The sequence below is a fragment of the Dendrobates tinctorius genome, unplaced genomic scaffold (genome assembly GCF_039654945.1).
Source record: "Dendrobates tinctorius isolate UK_male_01 unplaced genomic scaffold, ASM3965494v1 ptg000036l, whole genome shotgun sequence".
NCBI classification, from domain to species: domain Eukaryota; kingdom Metazoa; phylum Chordata; class Amphibia; order Anura; family Dendrobatidae; genus Dendrobates; species Dendrobates tinctorius.
This window is the reverse complement of record NW_027361704.1, coordinates 23,964,348-23,991,032: the sequence shown is the minus strand read 5'-3', so window position 1 is coordinate 23,991,032 and position 26,685 is coordinate 23,964,348. Positions and strand designations below refer to the sequence as shown.

Below are 26,685 nucleotides of genomic sequence, written 5' to 3'. Positions count from 1 at the left end.
GCGGAAAAACCCGCAGGTAATTCTGCACCGTGTGCACATAGCCTTAGGTTTTTCCCAGGATCTCAGACATTATACGGCAGAATGAACATATTGCAAATTACAACTCGTCCCGCAAAAAACGCGCCTCGTCCATGTATGTGGATGGAGAGCTCTTGGGAGAACATAAAAGTGCAAAAATGGGAAGTCAGGTGGTCAATAAAAGGGTTAAAATGAAGCGTTTTCTGTTCACCAGTGTGAACTTGGAGAAGATGAACTGTTATGTGGCAAATAAGGAGCAAAGCGTTATGGAAGACGCAGCCCGCGGGGTCTCAGGCTCAGCTCCTCCATGCCGACCCCACGGGAAGGTGCGAGCCGGGGGAGAGATACACCTAAACTGACCGTGCGTGACCCTTCCCAACCACAAGATGGCGCTACTCCAGCCCGTGACGTCATCAGCAGGCGCCGCTACCTCCAGCGATGTGAGCAGCTTATTGTGTGTGCACTGTGCAGTGCTGCGGGAGGCGGCGAGTGACGGACGACTCACTGACACAGTATGGCGACGCCAGCGACAAGTGGAGACCCTGGCACCGACGTGACAATGACCGCATCACAAAGGAGAGCCGAGATCCGGCGGAGGAAGCTGATGAATAACTCTGAGGAGAGGATGAACAGGATCATGGGCATCCACAAGCCGGCCAGCAGCGGTGCGAGCCTTGTAGCGGGGTACATGAGGGTGCGGTGCCGGCCACGCCGGTGACAGATGACACTGACACGCTGCACAGGAGCAATGTTACAGCCTGACTATACTATTGCATTGTTGGTGTGCGCCCCCCCCAGTCTTGGTTGTTACTGGTCACAAGATCGGGGTCCTGGGTGCCCCATCAGTAGAGAGCGGAGTCACTGCCGCGTGCCATACGTGGCCATCTCCGTCCCATGGATTGTGCACGGGGCGGCAGTGATCTGCTGCCATTCATGGGAACCCTGCTCTTGTGCTCGGTGGGCATCTGCTGATCAGACACTTGCGGCCTGTGCACACATTGCAGATTTGTCACAAAACCTGAAGGGCTCCTGGTACCGTGGAAGTGAATGAGAACGCTGAAGTCTGATGCGCACGTTGCTCACTTGTGACTTGCAGGTTTATATTTGTCACTTCTTTCTGCACGTACCCTGCAGATTTCATCCATAGTAATGAGTGGGGAAAATCTGCAGCAAACACCCAAGAAAAACACCTCATTTATGCCCCTAATTTGCATTTTTCCTGCCAAGAGATGCAGAAGTGGTGCAGATATTCCTGCACCAAATACATAACGTGTGCACTTGCCCTTCGGATACATGCACTTGTCCACAATTTGCTCCAGAAAAATCTGCTGCAAATCCTCGTGTTTGGCAGTAGAAATTCTGCAGAAAATACCTGCATTTCTGGTGGGTTTTTCCTGTATCTTTCCCATTTATAGTATGGGTGAAATCTGCAGCAAAGGCGCTGAAAGGGTGTGTGCACACGTTGCGGATTCTGCTGCAGATCCGTAGCGGTTTTGGTCCTGCGGATCAGCAGCAGTTTCTGCTGCGGCGTACAGTACCATAATATCCTATGAAAGTAGTCTGAACGTGTCCTTATACTGAGAATAATTACAGACAAGTGGACTCAATTTACTAATTATGTGACCTCTGGACCTTTTTGGTCACTCAGGATTTTATTTAGAGGTTTCAGACTACAGGGGGCTGAATACAAATGCACATAGCAATTTTCAGATTTATATTTTTAAAGTAATTAGAACTCACTAATACTTCTTTGTTGATATGTCACGTAAATCCAATAGACACCTCTCCATTACTAATCCGTGGGCTTGATGTCGCCTGACAATACAAAGGTGCTATCAACCTCACAAATATGAACCCCTCCTGCCACCGCTATAGTGCAAGTGTGAAGAGCTGGGCAAAGCGCCAGAATTGACGCATGTAATAGATGTACCTATTCTGGGAAGCTGCGGGCTGCTATTTTTAGACTGGGGGGGGTCAATATCCATGGCCCCTTACCAGTCTGAGAATACCAGACCCCTGCTGTCTGCTTTAGAAAGACTGGTTGTCAAAAATAGGGGAGACCCAATGCCGTTTTTTTAAAATGGTTTATTTGAATAATTTAAAAAAACAGTGTGGAGACCCCTCAATTCTTGATACTCAGCCATACTGAAGCTGACAGATGAGTTCTGCAGCCTGCAGCTGTCAGTTTTACCTGGCTGGTTATCAAAAATACAGGGGAACCTAAGCCTTTTTTTTTTTTATTCATTTATGGCACAGTTGGCAGGTGATGAATACTCCCATCAGCCGCCACCTGCTGTCTCTTTTATTACTTAAATATAACTCTCATCATTCTCCCCTGTTCGCTCCGTTCGCCGGCAGAGCAGTGGAGAATGATGAGAGCTGTCTTCAGCATCCGGCGCCGGTGAACAGCACTAGCCAGCTCAGAGTCTATCGAGCATCTGTACACTGTTTGAACAGTCGTTCTGTGCTGACTTCCTTTAAGTCCTGGACAAGCCGTTTAGCGATTTTGGGGGTATATGGTGGGCACAATACATTAGGCAACAAAATGGCATATTTAGAGCACATATCTCAGATTATATCAGCACCGGAACATATTATTTAAACACATCCAACTGTGGAAATTCTTTTTATTCCAAGATCTATTGATTCAAATTAATTTTGTTCATGAGACAACCCCTTTAAACAAGCAGGTCACACCCTGACATGGTCACTGGGAAATGTTTTTGTGTGAAATAACTTTCTTAATTAAAGCATTTCATTTTTTCCTCAGTTGAAGATCTCCGAATGGAAAGAGTTAATAAATCAGACTCCCCTCCTTTGCATCCATCTTTAACCAAGATGGGGGCCATTCTTGTTGGAGGCAATTGCACATCAAGTGATCACCCATGTGGCAGTGGGGATGGTATGGAGGCCGACACAGTGGAAAGAACAGACTTGACCAAAAATTCTGAGTTCAAGAAAGACAGCAATGGCCTGAGAAACAGAACAGATGTGACCTTGGACTCCACACCACGAGGCCTGAATCAATACATAACAAGGTTTGATGAGGCCATGAAGCTTAGGAACCAGCTCAGTAGTGAAAAGCCAACGCCTGAAAATGGTAGTGGAGTGGAAGAATTGGACTCTTTCCGCATTTTTAGGCTTGCAGGAAGTGCTGTTCTGGCCTTGACGGTTAGGCTGTTTGTGTGCAAGTATCTGGTAAGATTACCTTTGATATGTTCTGTAGCCAGAATCCATTACTGCCATTTGGGTCTGTTGGGTACAGTAGCTTTCACTAGAATCAATACCTTAGAAGAAAATACTTAGAGAGCAGCATAATATAGGCCAAAATAGCCTGATTCCAGTGATGTATCACTTTCTGGGCAGCTCGGGGTAGTTCTCATAGAATATCTGTGTTCTCTGCTGTAGATGTAGCATTGGTCAGGATACAGAGCTTTATATAACCCCACCCACACCTGTGATTGGCCGCTTTCTGTGTGCATTGTCAGCAATCTGTCAATCAGTCATGGGGGTGGGGTTACACAAATTAGCAGGACTGTGCTGCCTGTGAATCCTAGTCGTGCAGTGATAATCTCCTGATAAAACACCACTTGTATAGAAACTACAGCACACAGCCCAGTAATTAATACGTCTTTGGAATCAGGATCTCTTGCTCCATATTTTGCTGCTCTCAAATTAAATAGCACAAACCTGACAGATTCTCTCTAACTGTATTTTATTCTTTACTAGCTGAAGAGCCCGGCGCTGCCCAGGCATAGTAACTAACTGTGGTTAGTTATAACAAATTATAATTATCCTCCATCCCATAGTCCCATGCCTATATACCCATCATACATATCCACCATCCCATAGGCCTGTGCCCATATACCCATCATACATATTCTCCATCCCATAGTCCCATGCCCATATACCCATCATACATATTCCCCATCCCATAGTCGAGTGCCCATAAACCCATCACACATCCTTCATATCATAGTCCCATGCCCATATACCCATCATACATATCCGCCATCCCATAGTCCCGTGCCCATATACCCATCACACATCCTCCATCCCATAGTCCCGTGCCCATATACCCATCATACATATCCTCCATCCCATAGTCCCGTGCCCATATACCCATCATACGTATCCTCCATCCCATAGTCCCGTGCCCATATACCCATCATACGTATCCTCCATCCCATAGTCCCGTGCCCATATACCCATCATACGTATCCTCCATCCCATAGTCCCGTGCCCATATACCCATCATACGTATCCTCCATCCCATAGTCCCGTGCCCATATACCCATCATACGTATCCTCCATCCCATAGTCCCGTGCCCATATACCCATCATACATATCCGCCATCCCATAGTCCCGTGCCCATATACCCATCATACATATCCTCCATCCCATAGTCCAGTGCCCATATACCCATCACACATCCTCCATCCCATAGTCAACCATTATGACATCACAATGAGGGGCGGGGCTTGACGCGCACACACTTTTTCCCCCAGTATGTAGATAGGGGCAAAATTGTTTGGTGAATTGGAACGCGCGGGGTTAAAATTTCGCCTCACAACATAGCTTAGGACGCTCTCGGGGTCCAGATGTGTGACTGTGCCAAATTTTGTGGCTGTAGCTGCGACGGTGCGGATGCCTATCCCGGACATACACACATACATAAACACATACATACACACTTTGAGCTTTATATATTAGATGGCGTATGCTCAGTATTGGTGACATGACTGCACATATATTACCACTTTTTCACTGTGCAGTTTACAATTTTTTTTAAACTCCGCAATGATCGCTGATGCGGATTAATACGGGGCCTTATTCTCTCATCGCCATTTTAAAATGGCAATCGGGAATAAGGTTATAATCTACCGGGGTTAGCTGAGACCCTGGATAACACGATCAAGGCCGTTTTTTCCAGTCCTCGATCACGTAAAAAAAAGAAGTGTGTCTGCCCACTGCTAAAAACGTTTATTTCTTTTCTGACATGATATACATGTCACAAGGGAGAGAAATGAGGTCCCCAACCCTGTAGCTTCGACATCCCCTGGTCCCTCCAGCTCTGTCCCCCAGCTGTCCGCCTACTCTTCCTGAAAAAAATGGCAGGCACATGCGTAGTTTGCCGGCAACAGCATTGAGTTTTGCTATTGGTTCATTTTGATAACTGTGATCAAAACCCAATATGTGTCATCCCCTTAGTCAGATTATATTTATATATATTTTTTTTATAATTTTTATTTTTTTCATTCTTTGACATTTGGCTTAGGGTTGGGGTTGGGGTTTGGCTTAAAGTTAGGGTTTGGCCTGGGGTTTGGGTTGGAGTTAAAAAAAAAAAAAAAAAAAAAAAAAAAAGTTAAAAGAAAATGATGACGATATGACGACAAGTGTTGAGCGCAAGTGTTCACTACTCAAGTTTGCTTCGGGGTCGCTCAAGCACCCTTAATACTTGGTGCATACCTGTGCACCCCAATGCAAACTCGAGAAGCGAGCACTTGTGCTCAACACTAATGACAACATATTCAATATGATGACCTAATGTTATCAGTTATGTGTAGTACTTTTGTGTTAAAAATCCTGACTATACCCCTGAATAAAATCCTCGAGGTGTCCGCTATCGATTCCAGCCATTTTTGTGTTCAAAAAGTAAAATGGTGCTGCTCAATATTTGTGTGTTTTTTCTTTGTATTTTTGCATTCTGTGCAAGCTGGGGTGTGGCCTCCCTCTCCTGAACTGGAAATTGTATTTAAAGGCTTCCCCTGACTGGTGTCCTAGTGGTTGGGACCCGGTCCTTGTCTGCCCTTATTCACACAGACGTCAACTTTGACACATGATAAGGTTATTAATACTAGACAGTGTAGGACCGCCCCGACCACAGAGTCACCTTGTCGATGGTGGGATGGCTTTTATGCTATGTTTGAACAAATACAGTATTACTAAGAACTCTGTATGATTTAAATGCATTTTTGCTTTTTTACTTATTTAATTATAGCAGGTTTTTTTTTTCATTTTGTCTTTTGTAGGTTTTGTATAGTATTATTCAAGTGGTAAACCTGCCAAACATCTAAACCATTACTATAACTACAAAACAACAACTATTTCGCAGCCTGATTTCACATAATTAACTTTTTTTTTATCATGTAACATCTCCATCCTACAGAGTAAGGTGAGAAGAATTCCACCTCTCCCAGATCTTTTCAAATTTACCCGGACATCCTCTGTTTTGGTAAAGTGTGCGCTCGTATGGGATAATCGAGTTTACCAATTCAATCCAGATCCTAAGAGATGGACACGAACCTCCCATCCACCGCAGTGCCAGTACCTTTTGTTCCATAAATAACGTCTCCCGTAGGAAAATTCCAACATAGTGACCCCATGTCTCCTCATCTCACACCCCAAACAGACAAACCAGTGGTTCGAGGGGAACAGGAATTTGTACCAGGGAAGTTAATAATGATGTCACCTCCTTTCAATAATGTGCTTTAATGGGGCATTGCCAGATCATATGGATAAAGTCTGCGTTTAAGGCCTCTTTCACACTTCCGTTTTTTTGGTCAGTTGCAATCCGTGAAAAAATGCAAAAGACGGATCCACGTATGCCACCGGACCGTTGTTTTGACGGATCCGCTGAAGTTGGAAATTTAAAGGAACTGCAGCCGAGAGAGAGAGAGAATTGTGTCTGCCACCAGAACGGGATTTAGGGTTAAATTTCTGGCAAGGAGATTCTTCCAGGAATGCTCAGTGTAAAAATGCAGATCCGTGCAGACAAAAAAAGTTTCATTGTCCGTCCACTCAAGTCAACGGACGCCAAAATTTTGGCGGATCCGTCAAAAACGGATCCAACGGATGACCATCCGTCAAAATCCGCTGCTAATGCAAGTCGATGGGGAAAAAAACGGATCCGTAAAAAAAATGGCGGGTTCGTTTTTTTTGCAAAACGGCGGATTGATGGAAACAAATGGAAGTGTGAAACAGGCCTAATGAGTGACATCTCAGACGTTCCGATGATTGGAATCGGCCCATCCTAACGAGTCGAGTTGGAGTCAAATATGATTGATTTATGATGTATAATTGTATAATTCTGTTGTTAACAGACGGAGACACCTTGATTGGTGACTCCAGGATCTCCTCCCACTCCTCTCCCTGTTCATCAGGGATGAGCTTTTCCCATTTCCCTCTAACCGAGCTGATGGCGGATTCTGCCCCTACTGACAGCAAGTATGTGTATATAGAAGTGATGAGACCTTGGGGACCCTGTGATTTAAGAATTCCTATCAGGGGTAGTGACAAAATAGCATTATTCATACCGACATGTCTCATGTGTGACTGAAAGGCTCACCTTAGTTGCAAATAACAAAAAAATTGGGATCTCGGGACATCGTGTTTGATCTGTAATTGTTCAAAAGATAGTAGAGTTCCCTGATCATGCAGATCACCTATCGTGGAAATATTGTTTTGGGTCCAGAACTCGGTGGATGGGTATTTAAGTAGAATCGGAAGACAATCATTATTCCATGAGGGCATTTCAGCTATGATATCTCTGAATCTAATCACCCTCTTAATCTGTTTCCATATTAACCTTGCCAGATGAAGCATGAGCAACAAACGTGGAACATTTATTTTCCCCAATTCCAAAAACCCAGTGGACAATCAGTACGTGCAGCATGAAGCAAGTGATGTTCAGAGTTAGGGAGATGATTACCAGATAGTACAAGAAAAAATCTGGCAACGCTGCCCCACCCCCCTTTTTAGGTCTCTGCAGGGTGGACAGCTTAAGTTTAGGTCTGGTTTTTCCCTATACAAAGGACGTGATTTGGGAGTTCAAATTTGTAAAGAAAGATCTGGGCACCACCACAGCACTATGTTGGAGAGAGTAGCTAAGTTTAGGGAGTAGTATCATTTTAATTAAATTGATGCGGCCGGCTACAGACAGCAGGAGTTTGCTCTAGATCGTAAATTTGGCCTTGACTATCTCTAGCAGTGGATGTATGTTAAGTTGCAGATCAAGCGTGCTACTTTGAGCGATATGTACACCCAGATATTTAAAGTTGGTTACAATGGGAAGTAAAGAAAGAGTTTCAAGTCGTGGAATCGGGGTGTGGGAGAGAGGCATCAAAGCAGACTTCTCCCAGTTTATATATAAGCCCGAGTATTTACTGAATTTATTTACAGTAGTAATTACTTCCGACAGTGTCTCCTCCGCTCTATCCATAAATATCACCATATCGTCAGCATACAGTCCTATGGTGTCTACCCAATCTGCTATTTCTATGCCCACAATATTTGGGGAGGACCTTATTCGAATTGCCAATGCCTCGATTGCAAGAGCAAAAAGGGTCGGGGAAAGGGGGCACCCCTGACGAGTCCACCTATGTAATGAGAAGGGCTCAGATATGGAACTATTTATGATGACACGGGCTTTAGGTTTCATATATAGTATACTAACCAGTACCAGGGAACTATATTAAACCAACGATTGGACTCGCCTAATATCAATGGAAGTGCTTTTACCAGGCATAAAGCTGGCTTGATCAGGGTGTACAAGTTCCAAAATAATTGAGTTCAACCTGGTGGCCAAAATTTTCGTAAAAATCTTATAATCCACATTCACTAGTGATATGGGGCGATAAGATCCACAATCTAGAGGGTCCTTCCCTTCTTTCTTAAGTACTTTTTTATTAGCCTCGTAAAAGGACTCCGGCATGACCCCCCCAGATTCCCCGAAACACCGACAACAGAAGTGGCGCCAATATCTCCCGGTGTTTCCTATATAGCTCGATGGGAAACCCGCCTGGTCCAGGGGCTTTCCCAGAGGCCATATCCTTCATGGCATCCTCTATCTTCTCCAAAGTAAATTCAGCGTCCATGAAGGCCTGCTGAGAAGTATCTAAAGTGGGAAATGTTATATCCGACAGGTATTCTAGACACCTCTGGATATCAACCTCATTTTTTGAGTTGTATAGTGAACCATAATAATCATGAAAGCAACCCATTATTTCTTCAGTTGAGGATACCAAGGTACCATCTGAGTTGCGAACCTGTAGTATTGTGTTATATGAATTATGTTGGCGCACCAGATAAGCCAAGAATTTACTGATTGATTCCCCAATTCAAAATAAGATTGACGAGTAAAAAATAATTTACGTTTGGATTTAGTGTCTATGTGTTGAGTATACAATCTCTGGTCAGTCAACCAGTCCACCCTATTGCCACTAGTCTGATCAGATATATAAACAGCCTCCGAGTCTTTTAAACGTTGCTCCATCTCCTAAACCTCCCTCGATGTCACCCGTTTAATGTAAGAAATCGTAGAGGATAAGCAACCCCTCATGTATGCCTTCAGGGTGCCCCAAAATAAGTTAATATTTCAGGGCTTGGGGTGGGAGGAGATGAAGCTGTAACTGATCAATTGTTCTGTCGGGTGGCTTTACCAACTTCGGCCAGTAATTTCCACGTTATCCTATTTGGTGGTCCATATTTAAGATTGAGAACAACCGGACTATGGTCTGAAATCCCCCTACTGCCATGCTCAATATTATCTATCCACATTGCAAGACAACTGGATCCAAAGATATAGTCTATACGAGATAAGGAATGCTTAGTGGATGAATGACAAGTATATTCCCTCGTCTCGGGGTGGCGCGTTCTCTATAGATCCAGCCATCCGCTACCTTCCATGAATTGTGACAGTTGGGATGTAGCTGGCAGTAGAGTCCCACTCTGTATTCCATCGCCCAGTCTCAACCTATCTAGGCAATTATTCATAATCAAATTAAAGTCCGGATGCATAGGATCTCTTCGTCTGGATAGTTCAAAGCAAAACTCAATGCCTTCTGGAGAATTGACGTACCAACCGGGGGGGGGGGGGGAGTTATAAACACACAAAATAACATTTCCTAGAATTGATTAGTGCTTGCACAAATATGAAACGCCCCTCTGGGTCTCTCCGGGCCTCCTTGACTTCCCATCTAACGTCCTTATGTATTAGTAGTGAGACCCCCCTTGAGTAGCTGGTGTGAAATGCATGTATAGACCATTGTCCCCACGGTTTTTGCATGCATTGAGCTGTATCTCTGGTCAGGTGTATCTCAACCAGAGCTACAATGTGAGGATGGTATTGCCTAATCTGTGAGAATACCTTAATCTTCTTCCGGGGGTTTTTAATACCCCTCACATTCCATGTCATACATATTAATTCAGAACCCATTTCCACTTATCGGAATATGATGCATATCAATGACCACGTAAAATGCAGAGACATCACATAGATAACAGGACTACTATTTGCTGCGACTTTACCTAAGTAACAATTAAAGCTAAAACTAAAGCTTTTGAAAAAAAAACAGAATAAAATTCCAACAATATAGGAGCAAGGTCCCACGCCCCTATTGAAAAATAGACAAGGGGATACCATCACTGTACGCAGTGTCCGGTATTGTTGATAACTGGATACTCGCCGAGAGAGCTCCAATTAGGCCTGTAGTTAAAGGATCCAGATTAAAGTAGGCACATTAGGATTCTTTTGCATGGGATCCATCATGGGACCGCAGCCATTCGGTCGCCTCCATTGGATCCGTGAAAAACACGGGGGAGCCCCCGTGGACGACCCGAAGCTGGGCCGGATAAATCATTGAATATACAATGTTCCTCTCCCTGAGCCGCTTCTTGATTTCAATAAATTGTGCCCGCTGCTTCTGAAGTTCCATGGAAAAATCCGGGAAGATAGAAATCACAGCATTGTCGAACTTGAATGGGACTCTTTTGTCTTGCAAGGCGCAGAATGGTGTCTCTGTCTTTACAGTTGAGGAGACGTGTCAGGAAGGGTCTAGGTGGAGCTCCCGGAGGAAGGGATTTTGTAGGAACCCTATGAGCCCTTTCAACAGCGAATACAGAAGGAGAATTCATCTCCCAGAGAGGCCTTAAGCCAGCTTTCCAGAAATTGCTCAGGTTGTTGACCTTTTGAGCGTTCTGGCAGACCGATGACACAGATATTGTTCCGACGCATTCTGTTCTCCAGGTCGACCGCCTTCTGCTTCCAGGCGTTCATGGAGCCTGCCACTTTTGTTAATTTGGCTTCCATAGGTGTGATGGTGTCCTCTACCTGGGACACTCGTCTCCACTTCTGTGATGCGTCTCTTCATGGCCTGCATATCTTGGCAGAGTCTCCCCACTTCAGTGTAGACATCCTCTATTTTCTCAGTCAGGGATGTCCTGGTTAGGGAGATGGCCTGCATCAGCTGTTCAGATGCTTGCTTAAGAGTCAGTTCTTCCTGCTCTGTCTTCTCTCCACCTCCAGAGGGACGATTTTTACACTGAGCTTGTGAAGGGTTATTTCTTAAAGACCGTGCACCTTCAGAGGGGTCGGGTCTGACAAGCTTTTAATTTTTCTGCTGCTGTCATTCCTTTAGATCGATTCATGATCAATGGCAGTGAGGCACACTAGGGTAGCTAGAGGTGTATACTCCAGGATTCCGTCCCCTTCAACTGTGAGTGCAGCAGGGGTGAGGGTTATTAATTACGACTCGGGAGCAGTATCCACATAGATGGCGACACCATATCACTGGGGCTTTCTTGAGGCCGGGGGGGGGGAATCCACCCACAAAGACAGCAGCGGTGGGGGGAGCAGATTCTCCCACAGTAATATCGCCAACAGGCTAGTGAGCCTATCGATGGGAGGGGGGTATTGCAGGGCCCAATTTTTCCAGGGCACTCACCGCATATCCCCTCAATTGTGCAGGATGTAGATCGCTGCCTGGTGACGCTACAGCGCTGGAAGCTGGACTTCGCTGCTCTCACTGATGGAGCGTGCATCCAGGATGGCTGCCGCCTCGTGCAGGCCCCGCCGCCCGTCTCTGCCTTTCAAGCCGTTTGCTCACCAGAGCAATCCTGCGCCCTCCCAGGGGGTTCCAGGAGGGTCCCAGTATCCAGAGCCACTGAGAACTGCCAGGTATATCGCAGTAAGCAGGCGTTGGTTGCAGGATACAGGCAGGATGATCAGGAGCTCTTGCAGCGTGCGTCCTTCCTCCTCAGCTACATAGCCACGCCCCCATTAAGTTTGTTTTCTGAAGTGTCATCTTTAACCCCTTTCTGTCATGTGGCGTACTATCCCATCCATGTGCCCTGGGATTTCCCAGGGACGGGATAGTACGTCACAGCGATCAGCAGCGCCCACGTGGTAAGCGCCGCTGATCGCGGCCGGGTGTCAGCTGATTATCACAGCTGACACCCGGCACAATGTGTCAGGGGCGGTTACGGACCGCCCCCGACACGTTAACCCCTTGCACACCACGATCAAACACGATCGCGGTGTACCGGGGGTTAAAGGGAAGCATCGGCAGGGAGGGGGCTCCCTCCGTGCTTCCCTGAGCCCCCCACAGCAGCGCAATGTGCAGCGCTGCTGCGGGGGGCTCCATCCCTGCAGGTCCCCAGATCCAAGATGGCGATGGGGACCTTCGGGGGCCTGCAGGGAGCTGGCTTCCTCATGCCTGCAAAGCGCAGGCAAGGAGGAAGCCTTGTGCAGTGCCTGTGACAGATCGCTGATCTGTCACAGTGATCTGTGATGTGACAGATCAGCAATCTGTCACAGAACAGTGATGTCCCACCTGGGACAATGTAATAAAGTTAAAAAAAAAAAAGTGTAAAAATCATTTTTTAAAAATCGCTAAATTTAAAAAAAAAAAAAAAAATTCCCTAATTCATTTTTTGGAAATAAAAAAAAAATAAAACAATAAAAGTACACATTTGGTATCGCCGCGTCCGTAACGACCCGCCCTATAAAACTGTCCCATTAGTTAACCCCTTTAGCGAACCCCTTAAAAAATAAAAAAACGAAGCAAAAAATAATGATTTATCATACCGCCGAACAAAAAGTGCAATAACGCGCGATCAAAAAGACGCATATAAATATCCATGGTACCGCTGAAAACGTCATCTTGTCCCGCAAAAAAAGAGCCGCTATACAGCATCATCAGCGAAAAAATAAAGTTATAGCTCGCAGAATAAAGCGACGCAAAAATAATTATTTTTTATATAAAATTGTTTTCATTGCATAAAAGCGCCAAAACATAAACTACCTAAATGAGGTATCGCTGTAACCGTACTGACCCGAAGAATAAAACCACTTTATCAATTTTACCGCAGGCGGAACGGTGTAAACGCACCCCCCCAAAAGAAATTCATGATACACTGGTTTTTGTTCATTCTGCGTCCCAAAAATCAGAATAAAAAGCGATCAAAAGATGTCACGTGCCCGAAAATGATACTAATAAAAACGCCAACTCGTCCCGCAAAAAATAAGACCTCACATGACTCGGTGGGTCAAAATATGGAAAAATTATAGCTCTCAATATGTGGTGATGTAAAAACTATTTTTACAATAAAAAGCGTCTTTTAGCGTGCGACAGCCGCCAAACATAAAAACCGCCATAAATAGTAAATCAAACCCCCTGTTAGCACCCCCTTAGTTAGGGAAAAAAATAAAATTAAAAGAAAATGTATTTATTTCCATTTTCCCATTAGGGTTAGGGGTGTGTTGGGGTTAGGGTTGGAGTTAGAATTGGGGGGTTTCCACTGTTTAGGCACATCAGGTGGTCTCAAAACGCAACATGGCATCAGATCTCAATTCCAGCCAATTCTGCGTTGAAAAAGTCAAATGGTGCTCCTTCCCCTCCAAGCTCTGCCATGCGCCCAAACCGTGTTTTACCCTCACATAAACTGTGTTCCAAATTATTATGCAAAAAGAGTTTAGGAGTGATAAGGTTAGAATTTTTTTGTTTGTCATTTAAACTCATTGATGGTGATGTGTGTCAGGGCTCTTTATATCACTGAAAGCAATTGCAGATACCTGTGCAAATTAGTTTAGGAGGTGTGTCCAAATAAAGGCAAGACTACTTAAGAGAAGGTTGTTCCACATTATTAAGCAGCCTACATTTTTTGCCAAAATGGGAAAGAAAAAGGATGTGTCGGCTGCTGAGAAGCAACAAATTGTGGAGTATTTAGGTCAAGGCATGACTACAATCAACATTGCCAAGACACTTTATCGTGATCATTGCACAATCAAGAAGTATGTAGCTGATTCCCAGCACACACGTGTGCGTGCTGATAAGGAAAAATTGAGGACTCTTTCCAACAGGCAATTTTGTCAGGTTAAAAGAGCAGCTGCAAAAATGTCTTGTCATAGCAGCAGACAAGTTTTTGAAGCTGCTGGTGCCTCCAACGTCCCCCGAACAACAAGATGCAGGGTCCTTCAGAGGTTTGCAGCTGTGCATAAGCCATCCTGTCGACCACCTCTATCCACTGCACACAAGCAGAAACGGCTCCAGTGTGCCAAACGATACATGAAGACTGACTTCCAAACTGTTTTCTTCACTGAGTGCCGTGCAATGCTCGATGGTCCAGATGGATGGAGTGGAGGATGGCTGGTTGATGGACGCCCAATGAAAACACGGCTAAGGCGCCAACAAGGAGGAGGTGGAGTAATGTTTTGGGCTGGAATCATGGGGAGAGAGATTGTCGGCCCCTTTAGGATCCCTGAAGGGGTAAAGATGAACTCCATAATCTATGTGGAGTTTCTAAAACAGCACTTCCTGCCATGGTTCAAGAGGAAGAACAGTGCTTTCCGCAGCAAGATCATTTTCATGCATGATAATGCACCGTCTCATGCTGCAAATAACACATCTGCATCTCTGGCTGCTATGGGCATAAAAGAGGACAAACTTATGGTGTGGCCACCATCTTCCCCTGACCTCAACCCCATTGAGAACCTCTGGAGCATCATCAAAAGGAGTGTCTATGATGGCGGGAGGCAGTTCACATCTAAGCAACAGCTCTGGGAGAGTATTCTGTCCACATGCAAAACAACTGAACCACAAACCATCCAAAAACTGACAAATTCAATGGACGAGAGAGTTCAGAAGCTTCTTTCCAACAAGGAGTCCTATGTGCAAATGTAACATCACCTAGAATAAAGGTTTGACTTGAAAACTGTTTGATTTCATTTTGTAATAAGCTGATAATGCTTATAATTTCACAATTGACCATTTTTTTGTTCAAAATAAAAATAAAAAGGCTGAAAACTTCGCTGTGCATAATAATTTGGAACATGCATTTTGAGCGTTTATTTTTAAAAATATACTGTTTTCATAGGCAGTTTGTTCAAAAACATTGCAATTATACTAGAATATTAGATGACTGGAAAATAACACTGACTGCAATTCATATAGGTAATTTAGAGAAAATATGAGGAAATATTTTTTGCATAATAATTTGGAACACAGTGTATAGGGTATCAGCCTACTCAGGACAAATTGCACAACAACTTTTGGGGTCCAATTTTTCCTGTTAACCTTAGGAAAATAAAAAATTGGGGGCAAAAATATCATTTTTTGTGGAAAAAAATGATTTTTTTATTTTCACGCCCGGGCGTTTATAAACTTCTGTGAAGCACTTGGGGGTTCAAAGTGCTCACCACACATCTAGATAAGTTCCTTAGGGGGTCTAGTTTCCAAAATGGTGTAATTTGTGGGGGGTTTCCACTGTTTAGGTACACTAGGGGCTCTCCAAAGGCAACATGACACCCGCAGAGCATTCCATCAAAGTCTGCATTCCAAAACGTCACTACTTCCCTTCCGAGCCCCGACGTGTGCCCATACAGTAGTTTTCTCCCACATATGGGGTATCAGCGTACTCAGGACAAATAGGACAACAACTTTTGGGGTCCAATTTCTCCTGTTACCCTTGGGAAAATAAAAAAAGGGGACTAAAAGATCATGTTTGTTGAAAAAATACGATTTTTTTTATTTTTACGCCCAGTCGTTATAAACTTCTGTGAAGCGCTGTGGGGTTCAAAGTGCTCACATCACACATCTAGATAAGTTCCTTGGGGGGTCTAGTTTCCAAACTGGTGTCATTTGTGGGGGGTTTCCACTGTTTTGGTACATCAGGGGTTTGCCAATCGCGACATGGTGTCCGATCTCAATTCCAGCCAAAAAAGTCAAATGGCGCTGCTTCCCTTCTGAGCCCTGCCATGCGCCCAAATAGTCGTTTACACCCATATATGGGGTATCGACGTACTCAGGACAAATTGCACAATAATTTTTAGGGTCCTGTTACCCTTGGGAAAATTTTTGTGGAAAAAATGATTTTTTAATTGTACGGCTGTACGTTATAAACTTCTGTGAAGCCCTTGTGGGTTCAAAGTTCTCACCACATATCTAGATAAGTTCCTTGGGGGGTCTAGTTTCCAAAATGGGGTCACTTGTGGGGGGTTTCCCCTGTTTAGGTACATCAGGGGCTCTCCAAACGTGACATGGCGTCCAATCTGAATTCCAGCCAATTTTGCATTGAAAAAGTCAAACGGCGCTCCTTCCCTTCTGAGCTCTGCCATGCGCCGAAACAGTGGTTCCCCCACACATATCAGGTATCAGCGTACTCAGGACAAACTGCACAATAACTTTTGCAGTCCAATTTCTCCTGTTACCCTTGGTAAAATAAAAAAAATTGAACCTGAAGTATTTTTTTTGTGAAAAAAAGTTAAATGTTTGTTTTTTGTTTTGTTTTTTTTTTAAATATTCAAAAAATTCCTTTGAAGCACCTGAAGGGTGAAAAAACTTCTTGAATGTGGTTCTGAGCACCTTAAGGGGTGCAGTTTTTAGAATGGTGTCACTTTTGGGTATTTTCTATCATATAGACCCCTGAAAGTGGCTTCAAATGTGATGTGGTCCGTAAAAATAAAATGGTGTTGCAAAAATGAGAAATCGCTGGTCAACTTTTAACCCTTATAACTTCCTAACAAAAAAAATTTTGGTTCCAAAATTGTGCTGATGTAAAGTAAACATGTGTGAAATGTTACTTATCAAGTTTTTGTGTGCCGTATCTCTGCGATTTAAAGGCATAAAAATTCAAAGTTGGAAAATTGCAAAATTTTCGCCAAATTTCCGTTTTTTTCACAAATAAACGCAAGTTATATGAATGAAATTTTACCACTAGCATGAAGTACGATATGTCACGAGAAAACAATGTCAGAATCACCGGGATCCATGGAAGCGTTTCAGAGTTATTACCTCATAAAGGGACTGTGATCAGAATTGTAAAAATTGGCCCGGTCATGAACGTGCAAACCACCCTTGGGGGTTAAGGGGTTAATATTTCATAAATAGAATGATACATAAAATGTTTAAATGGGTTGTTTACAGCACCTGCCCAATTACTATATCCTGCCTTGTAAAATAAAATCAGCCTTTACTCGCCTTCAGTGCCGGCGTTGTTCCAGTGATGTCGAAGCTGCGTCTCCCAGGGCCGGGGTGACCTAGTCCTGCAGCTGATCAGCCGATGCTAGTGTGCTGCTTCACTCTCACTTCCGTCTGACGAAGCTGACCTCCTGCTGACGTCAGAATTGCTGCTATTCTCACTTCCTCCAGATATCGGTTTCAGCCGATGTAGATGTGAGTGCAGCGAGACATTAGCAGCTAATGATTAGCTGCAGAGGTACGCGACTAAACAATGTCATGAGAGCCCTGGCACAGACGTTGCTGGTTGTTGCTGGCACCGGATGTAAGTATAGGCTGCTGTGATTTTCCATGGGGGAATGTAGTAATTGAGAAATAGGTATGAGTAGTGGAAAACCCCTTTAAAATTTACCATGGAAATGGAGAGAATGTGGACAACTTGAAGAGGTAGCGGTAGTTTTTGGACTTTGTTTTGCTATGACATCAGTCTATCTGCCCTTCTTTGTTTTACTTGAAGAAAAAGGGGAGAAAATAATGTTTAATGGGCAATATTGTCTTCGGTAACGGTGGTATTGATCAAGACGACTTGTGCCAGTGCACTCACCTTTCTAGGTTGACCTGATCCTTGTTGGTGTCGTGGACAGGAAAGGTGGATCTTTTCATGGCACTGCTTCTTAATTATAGTCTCAAAACTCTGTTTCTTGCAGGCAGTTATCTTGTATCACCAGGGTTTTGAGATTACACTTTATGCTCTTTGTGTTCTTCATCTGGCATAAACGCTGTTTGCTCATCTTGGATAATGCGGTGTTGGTTGGTCTGTTTTTTTTTTGACTACCTGATTTCAAACTCTTCCCAACTGCCTACTGGCGCTAAGGTGGTTGCGAAACTTCATATGTCCTTACAGGAAAGATATATATCTTTGTACCGTGTTAGCCAGTAGATAGATACTACATATTCATATGTCCTTAATGATTATTAGCTGTAAAAACAGTTGTGTTACAGCAAGACATAGCTTTTTTTCTTCATTAAAGCACCACTCCAGTGCAGTGCTGGAATGGTGCTACTAATGTACATGCCTTGCACCCACTGTCATACTTACCTGCTGCCTTAGGCTATGTGCACACGTGTGGAATTGCTGCGGAAATTTCCGAGGCAATTCCGCAACTCCCTACCGCAGGAATTCCACATGCGGAATTCCAGCGAAAAACTAGCATTTTGCAAGCGTAATTAGCTTGCAGAATGCTAGCGTTTTCCAAGCAATCTGTAGCATCGCTTGAAAATCTGATACAGGTTGGTCACACTTGTCAAGCATAGTGCAAGCTTGACAAGTGTGACCAACTTTTTACTATTGATGCTGCCTATGCGGCATCAATAGTAAAAGATAGGATGTAAAAAGAAATAAAAAATATTGTTATTCTCACCTTCCGACAGCCCCCAATCTGCTCTGCGGCGCTCCCGGCATCTTCCGCTCCCAGTAATGCTTTGCGCGAAGGACCTGCGATGACGTCACGCTCGCGAGAGCGCGACGTCACGCTCGCGAGAGCGCGACGTCATCGTGGTCGTTTGCACAATGCATTACTGGGACCGGAAGATGCCGAGAGCGTGGTGACAGGAGGGAAGGACATCGGGGGCCATCGGAAGGTGAGAATAGCAATATTTTTTATTTTAATACTATTTTTTTCAGGATTATGGTACCCAGGGCTGTGGTGTAGTGACCACTGTGTCCGCTAGGGGGTGCTGTGTGGGTGTCCCAGGACGGGCGGATAGCCTTTTCCAGAGTGGTAACAGTAGCAGGGTGCTAAAGGATCGTTATGTATCTCAAGGTGGGTGGTCTTGGGATGGAGGCTTGATTATTGTGGGTTTATGATGCCTGAATAAACCGCATGAACTGTTATTGTTTTATGGAATACCCGTGCCGGACGTGATTATTTGGCTGCCAAGTGAGTGTCCCAACCTTGAATGACAGCGCTACCTTACAGGGCCTAGAGGAGAGTCTCCTCACCTCCAGACCCTGGGTACCATCCGCACATGAAGTGCTCACTTCACGCGTGGTGGGCATGGCCACATGTGTAAAATGAGCGTTTCAATGCAATCCTATGGGTGCGGAATCCCCGAGATTCCGCAAAAGAATGTGCATGCTGCTGATTTTTCCGCTATGCGATTCCGCAGCGGAAAAATCCACAGCATTAGCACAGCATTGCGGAAAACAGGGCTGTGGAGTCAGTAAGCCAAACCTGCGACTCCAACTCCTCAATTTCCCTCCCACCGACTCCACGACGCCAACTCCAACATATATTGCTTATATTTAAGTGAAAAATATATTGTAGTACAATGTGAACATCAGACATTTAATCATTTTTATGATACAATAATCAAGACATTTAGATAGAACATAATATATATTTATTGGAATACAACTTTAGGACACAAAAAACTGTAATAAATTGTAAATATGTAATACACTATGTAATATCGATTACATATATATATAACACTATGTAATAAACTATGTAAGTGGCAAAAAAGTTTTCAACAAAAACATACTAAATAACATTTGTGCAGTCTATGAATTTGTTCTAAGAAATAGAATTGCCTCCATCAGATCCTCCTTCATAGATGACCTAAAATCTGACCTAATAATTTTAAGGCCAGAGAACAACCTCTCTACACTAACTTGGGTTGGAGGCAAAGCCGTAACATCATGGGCAACATCTCTAACAATTTCCGGGTTTAAAGGAATTGTCTCATGCACAGTCAGTTTTGATGAGCGGCTGAATTTTTCTTTTTCTTTGAGAGCAAGTGAAACATTTTGCTGAAATATGGTCAATCTGCTTGCTATAGGAGACGGAGTGAAATCTTTTTCCTTGCAGCAACGCTTTGCCTGCTCTGTATCATCCAAATACTTGTCAAACTCCTCATCTGATGAGGATGAAGATATGGCAGCAGTAGCACTGTCAGGACCCAAGTCCTCTTGCGCCTGGCAGTCCTCCTGTAGGCCACTCATCCTAACTGCTACCTCAGTCAGAGCTTCTTTTCCTTTAGTAAGCTGTTGATCATCAAGCAATATATGATGACTTGGGTCCACATAAACAGCTGCCAGAAAAATTTTATTTTCCAATAGCTGTGTGTCTCTCCGTTTCATTTTTTTTATGTTAAATGGAGGTGTGTCATAATCAGGGCTGTGGAGTCGGTAAGCCAAACCTGCGACTCCGACTCCTCAATTTCCCTTACACCGACTCCGACTGCCACACATATTGCTTATATTTAAATGAAAAATTTATTGTAGTACAATGTGAACCTCAGACATTTAATCATTTTTATGATCCAATAATCAAGATATTTAGATAGAACAGAATATATATTGGTGTACTACCCGGTTTTCATTCTTTTTGGTACAGATACGATATGGATAGACAGATATGGATAAATGGATAGATAGAGCAGATTTCTAATCTGCTTTTGCTATTGAAAACATTATCTATGAGCTCAAAAACCTTTCAGGTGATGCAGTTTTTTAAAAAGATGATCAGCTTTTGCTTTTGAAAAACGTATCCTCAAAAAACACAGGAAAAACGCTGTGTGTGAATGTAGCCTTAGATCAGGAATAGAACAGCCATTTATAGGACATTTCATAACTTTCCCAAACTCCTATGAAAAAATATTCAGCACATCCTGCATTGAATTACTGTACCCAATTTATTATATATTTTAGGAGTCGGAGTCGGTCCATTTTATACCGACTCCAACTCTGACTCCGACTCCACCAAAATGAGCACAGACTCCACGACTCCGACTCCACAGCCCTGGTCATAATGCCAGTGTCCGTCTTTCAAATCATATATATGTCCCTCATCCTGGTATCTATATAACCCCCATCCTGGTACATGGCCCCCTCGTGCTGGCACATGCCCCCCCCCGTCCCTATATTCCCCCCTGCTGGCATGCACACAGCCCCCCCCGTCCCTATATTTTCCCCTGCTGGCATATGCACACGGCCCCCCCCGTCCCTATATTCCCCACCGCTGGCATTCACATGACCCCCCCCCACTCGTCCCTATATTCCCCCCTGCTGGCATGCACACGGCCTCCCATCCCTATATTCCCCCCTGCTGGCATGGACACGGCCCCCCCCCCCCCCTGTCCCTATGTTCCCCCTGCTGGCAAGCACATGAAAAAATAACAAACAGTTAACTCACCTTCCGATGATGGCTCCCAGCTCCCCCATGGCTCTTCCTGTGTCTGTGCTGACTTCCAGGAGCTGCTCATACAGGCATTTCATTGTAGCTTCAGGACCTTCCATCACATGACTGCAGTGCTGTACACTGGGAGTCACGTGACCGCAGGTCCTATTGGCACAGACACAGGAAGAGCCAGGGGGGAGCTGGGAGCACGGAGCCATCAGAAGGTGACTATAGTGACGGGGCAGTGGGGGGAGAGTGCAGGCACATGCAATATGCGCTGCTCCCCTGTCCACCAACTCGGCGCAGCTTCAGCACCGAAGTGATGGACAGCGGGTGCAGTGAATATTACATGAGCCTATTGAGCGGGAGCACTGACCACCCGCTATCTCTGCAGCCCGCAGCCAGACCACCCCAGCCCCCTGACGCCATGCCAGAGCCGCCCCCCTCCTCTACAGCACACATTCGGATTATAAGACGCACCCCCCACTTTCCCCAAAAATTTTGGGGAACAAAAGTGTGTCTTATAATCCGAAAAATACAGTAATTACATTTTTACCACTAAAATATTTTAGCTCTAAGTTTCTAATCTAGGGTCCCACGACCACTCCACAGGGGTTAAATCCAGGTGCCCGGATCAGTAACTTCCTTTTTTCCCCCGGACACCTGGAAGCTTGTCGTCCCACCCTCCCTCCCTTATATAATTTAACAGTGCTTAGATTGCCAAAATAATTTTACATATATATAAATGTATATAGATTTAAAAAAAAAAGTTACATGCGTAACCCTTGTTAATGCTATCAAGTCACAGCGGAAGGTTCATAACTGCTCGTTGGCCTGCTCGCCTGTTGGTCGCGGACAGGGCCTTCAGCGATGAGTCCATTATGACATGTTATTGCCTTTCTCTGTTTATGTAATTAATAAACTGACCAACTTGTTTCAACCCATCTAGGCTTGGCTGTGTTTCGTTGGGGATTGGGAGAGGGGGAAGGCACTGTTTAGGACATTGGGGTCTCCACAGTCCACAATTTCTGCTGAACTCGGGAGGGATGGAGTGGTATTTGACTCCTGGAGTGCAGATTTTCCTACAATAGTTTGCAGACTCCATGTACAGAGTCCTTAAGTGCTAGAAGAGCAGAACCCTCTCTCAAGTGATCCCATTTTGGAAATTATAATGCTTTTGGAATTTATCTGCAGGTGTAGTGATGATATTTTACTCCATGGGTGTTTTCCATAAACAAGCAACAGTGGGTGTTGCTGACTGCCATTGTAGTAACCAGTAAGTTGTACTGCACAGCTTATGCTTCTGGAGACTAGCACCTGTAAATTAGGCGGGCTCTCAAAGCAACAGAAATATCAATCTTGTACGCTAAATGTGACTCAGAAGGGAAGGGGGCATTTGGAAGCACAGAATTTGCTGACTTTCCTTTGAGGGGTGGAGAGCTATTTCACTTTTCCAGAGCCTCTGTGCTCCCAGTAATGTGGAACCCCCCTATATTTTCATTGACAGATGACAGACCTGAGTGGGGACTTGATTTATTTGTGGATTGATTTGAAGCTTTTTTTTTTTTTTTAGGAACATTTTACATAACAGTTTTGATCACCTTTATCCTGTGGGTTTACATCTAAATCTTCGAGTGACGTGATTCAGATGAAATCCCAGGAGCCACTCACTATAATGAGATAGCAGAGTACTCTAGACTCCGTCTGGCCTCTGTTCAGCGTTGTCCTTCTTTCCAGAAGTGCAGAAAACTGTGGTTGACGGCACTTTTATGAACGCCTAAAAAGACGGTCACCGCCGAATCCTAGGTCAGACAACATCCACTGTGCCTCCATCTGCCTCTTTAGAAGGAATCTTCCGCTGGGGGTTCAATCTGAATCATGCATTTCTGAGAATTGCACGGAAACCCTGGTATAAGCGATCAGTGTAGAGCGCAGGATAAATGTGAGCCAAGACGAAGTAGAATGAACAAATCAGTAGCAAGTAAAAGAATTGGTTTTATTTTTTACACCATTCCTTGTGCCGTATAAGTAATTCGACGACTTTATTATTCGGCTCCGTGCGATTACAGCGATACCATATTTATATATTTTTTTTTTATGTTTGGCTGCTGTTACATGCTAAAAGACGCTTTTTTTAATTTTTTTTTGAGAAGAGTAGTTTTTGCATCACTGTATTTGAGAGCTATAATTTTTCATATTTCTGCACACAGTCATGTGATGGCTTTTTTTTTTTTTTTGTGGAACAAGCTAACATTTTTATTGGTGCCATTTTCGACCTTGTGACATTTTTCGATCCCTTTCTTTTTCGGATTTTTGGGAGGCAAAATGAACAAAAAATAGCAAATCAGGGATTGTTATTTGGGGGTTTTTTTATGCCCATTCCGTGTGTGGTAAAATTGACAAGGCAGCATTATTGTTTGGGTCACTACGATTACAGTAATACCACATTTATATAGTTTTTTGTGTTTTGTTGCTTTCACACAATAAAAACTAGTTTATAGAAAAAAATATTTTTTGCATTGCTTTATTCTAAGCTTTAACTTTTTTATTTTTTTTTTGCGAGACAAGGTTTCATTTTCAGAGATGCCATTTTTATTTATATTCTTTTTTTATCGCATTTTATTCCATTTTTTGTTCAGCAGTATGATAATAAAGCATGTTTTTTTTTCCTTTTTTTTTTATTTTATGGTGTTAACTAGAGACATTTTAATAGAGCGGCTCGTTCCGGACGCAGTGATACCAAATATGTCTACTTTTTGTTTATTTACATTTTTTTTCTGAACAGTATTTATGGGAATAATATTTTTGCATTATATTAGTTAAAATAGAAAAAAACTCTATATATATATATATATATATATATATATATATATATATATATTTACAACTGTTTATTTTATTTTTTTTACACTCCTGGCAGCGAGTGTCAGATGTGATATCATCTGATCACCCTGCGGCAATCGCGCTTAATCTTGTGAGCGTACTCAGTACGTTCAAGGTTGGGAAGGGGTTACAAAAAAAATATTGTCTGCTAAAGGAGCATTGTACTTCTTACACTAAGTTGAACAGAATAAAAGCAAATGAATTACCTAAGCTCTAACACTAGGTAAAAGGAAACCATAGCCATTGCAGTTCATAAATCCATGATGACAATGTGTGGTTTCACAAAAATATTTAATTGTTTCTAAGTTAAAGGAAGATATGAGTCCATCAAGTTTAAGCTATAGCATAACATTATAATCCAGAGGAAGACAAAATCCCCACATATGACAATCAGCCTTGTTCCCTGGATCCAACGTCCCATTGCAAAGTTTAGCACTCATCATAACCTTTAATTTATTTATCCTGAAAAGCAGCCAAGCCTCACTGAACTTGTTTAGTGATTCAGACTTTACAACCTATTGTGGCAGAGTTCCAAAATCTTACTGCTCTTAAGGTAAAGAATCGCCGTGTGTGATTATGATTAAACCTTTTTTCCTTTAAATATAGAGGATGCTCAATCATCGCAGTTGCAGGCCTAAGTGTAAAAAAGAGCATTTACACTAAGTGACGCTCCAGCCAGGGCTGTGGAGTCGGTAAGCCAAACCTCCGACTCCTCAATTTTCCTTCCACCAACTCCACGACTCCGACTCAAACATATATTGCTTATATTTAAGTGAAAAATTTATTGTAGTACAATGTGAACATCAGACATTTAATCATTTTTATGATACAATAATCAAGACATTTAGATAGAACATAATATATATTTATTGGAATACAACTTTAGAACACAACTGTAATAAATTGTAAATATGTAATACACTATGTAATATCGATATCATATATATACACACAGTGTGTGTGTGTGTGTGTGTGTGTGTGTGTGTATATATATATATATATATATATATATATATATATATATATATATATATATTGTGATAAAACACTCCGGGATCGCCTTTGCTGGGGTCAAAGGTCACGTGCGTTCAGCATGAAACTCAGGCGCAGAGCTGGGATTCGTGTATAACTGACCCTGGGTCAGGTTTATTAACGGTGAAAGCAATGCAAAAGGAAATAAAACATAAAACAAATCCTTGCCTGTCCGGCACTAACTAAACAATGGACAACCTAACTACCAACTGGCGGGCTTCTCCCGTCCAGCCAAACCACAGTTGCAGTGGGCACTGCTTCCACTCACGTGTGTCTCTCACACAGACAGGCTCTCTGTGTTCCCAGGCTGAGACACTCACACAACCACCTTGCATCCTTTTATATCCACCTCCCATTATCCATTAGTAAGCAGGTGCGATACTGACCAGACTAGGCCACATAGGAAAGGAATCTGGGCGAGATATACCTGCCCTCATCCACTATTCCCACATGATTCTCACAATATATATATATATATATATATATATATATATATATATATATATATATAACACAATGTAAGTGGCAAAAAACAGTTTTCAACAAAAACATACTAAATAACATTTGTGCAGTCTATGAATTTGTTCTAAGAAATAGAATTGCCTCCATCAGATCCTCCTTCATAGATGACCTAAAATCTGACCTAATAATTTTAAGGCCAGAGAACAACCTCTCTACACTAACTTGGGTTGGAGTCAAAGCCATAACCACACGGGCAACATCTCTAACAATTTCCAAGTATAAAAGAATTGCCTCATGCACAGTCAGTTTTGATGAACGGTTGAATTTTTCTTTTTCTTTGAGAGCAAGTGAAACATTTTGCTGAAATATGGTCAATCTGCTTGCTATAAGGAGACAGAGTGAAATCTTTTTCCTTGCAACAACGCTTTGCCTGCTCCGCATCATCCAAATACTTGTCAAAGTCAAACTCCTCATCTGATGAGGATGAAGATATGGTAGCAGTAGCACTGTCAGGACCCAAGTCCTCTTGCGCCTGGCAGTCCTCCTGTAGGCCACTCTTCCTAACTGCTACCTCAGTCAGAGCTTCTTTTCCTTTAGTAAGCTGTTGATCATCAAGCAATATACGATGACTTGGGTCCACATAAACAGCTGCCAGAAAAATTTTATTTTCCAATAGCTGTGTCTCTCTCCATTTCATTGAAGCAGAAATGCCATCTGCGATTAAATCTCTTTGGGACAGGCAAAATAGCAAGTTCTTAAACTCTCTTCTGAAAATGCCAGGAGTTAAATCCTCAGCTTGTAATTTTTTAGTCACGGTAACTAGGTGATTAAGCAATTCCTTCAATTCAGCCACCTGTGTCCATTGACCTTCATT

General features: G+C 43.3%; 1 protein-coding gene across 1 annotated transcript in view; it reads left to right on the top strand.

The window, feature by feature from the left end:
* Nucleotides 1-397: 397 nt before the first annotated feature.
* The window catches only part of CAMLG (calcium modulating ligand), a 37,626-nt gene continuing 11,338 nt past the window's right edge, over nt 398-26,685 (top strand). Inside the window, exons 1-2 of the mRNA XM_073573752.1 lie at nt 398-683; nt 2,789-3,216. Coding sequence (XP_073429853.1) covers nt 533-683; nt 2,789-3,216 — 579 coding nt within the window. The 5' untranslated portion in view covers nt 398-532. The remainder of the gene's footprint in view (nt 684-2,788; nt 3,217-26,685) is intronic.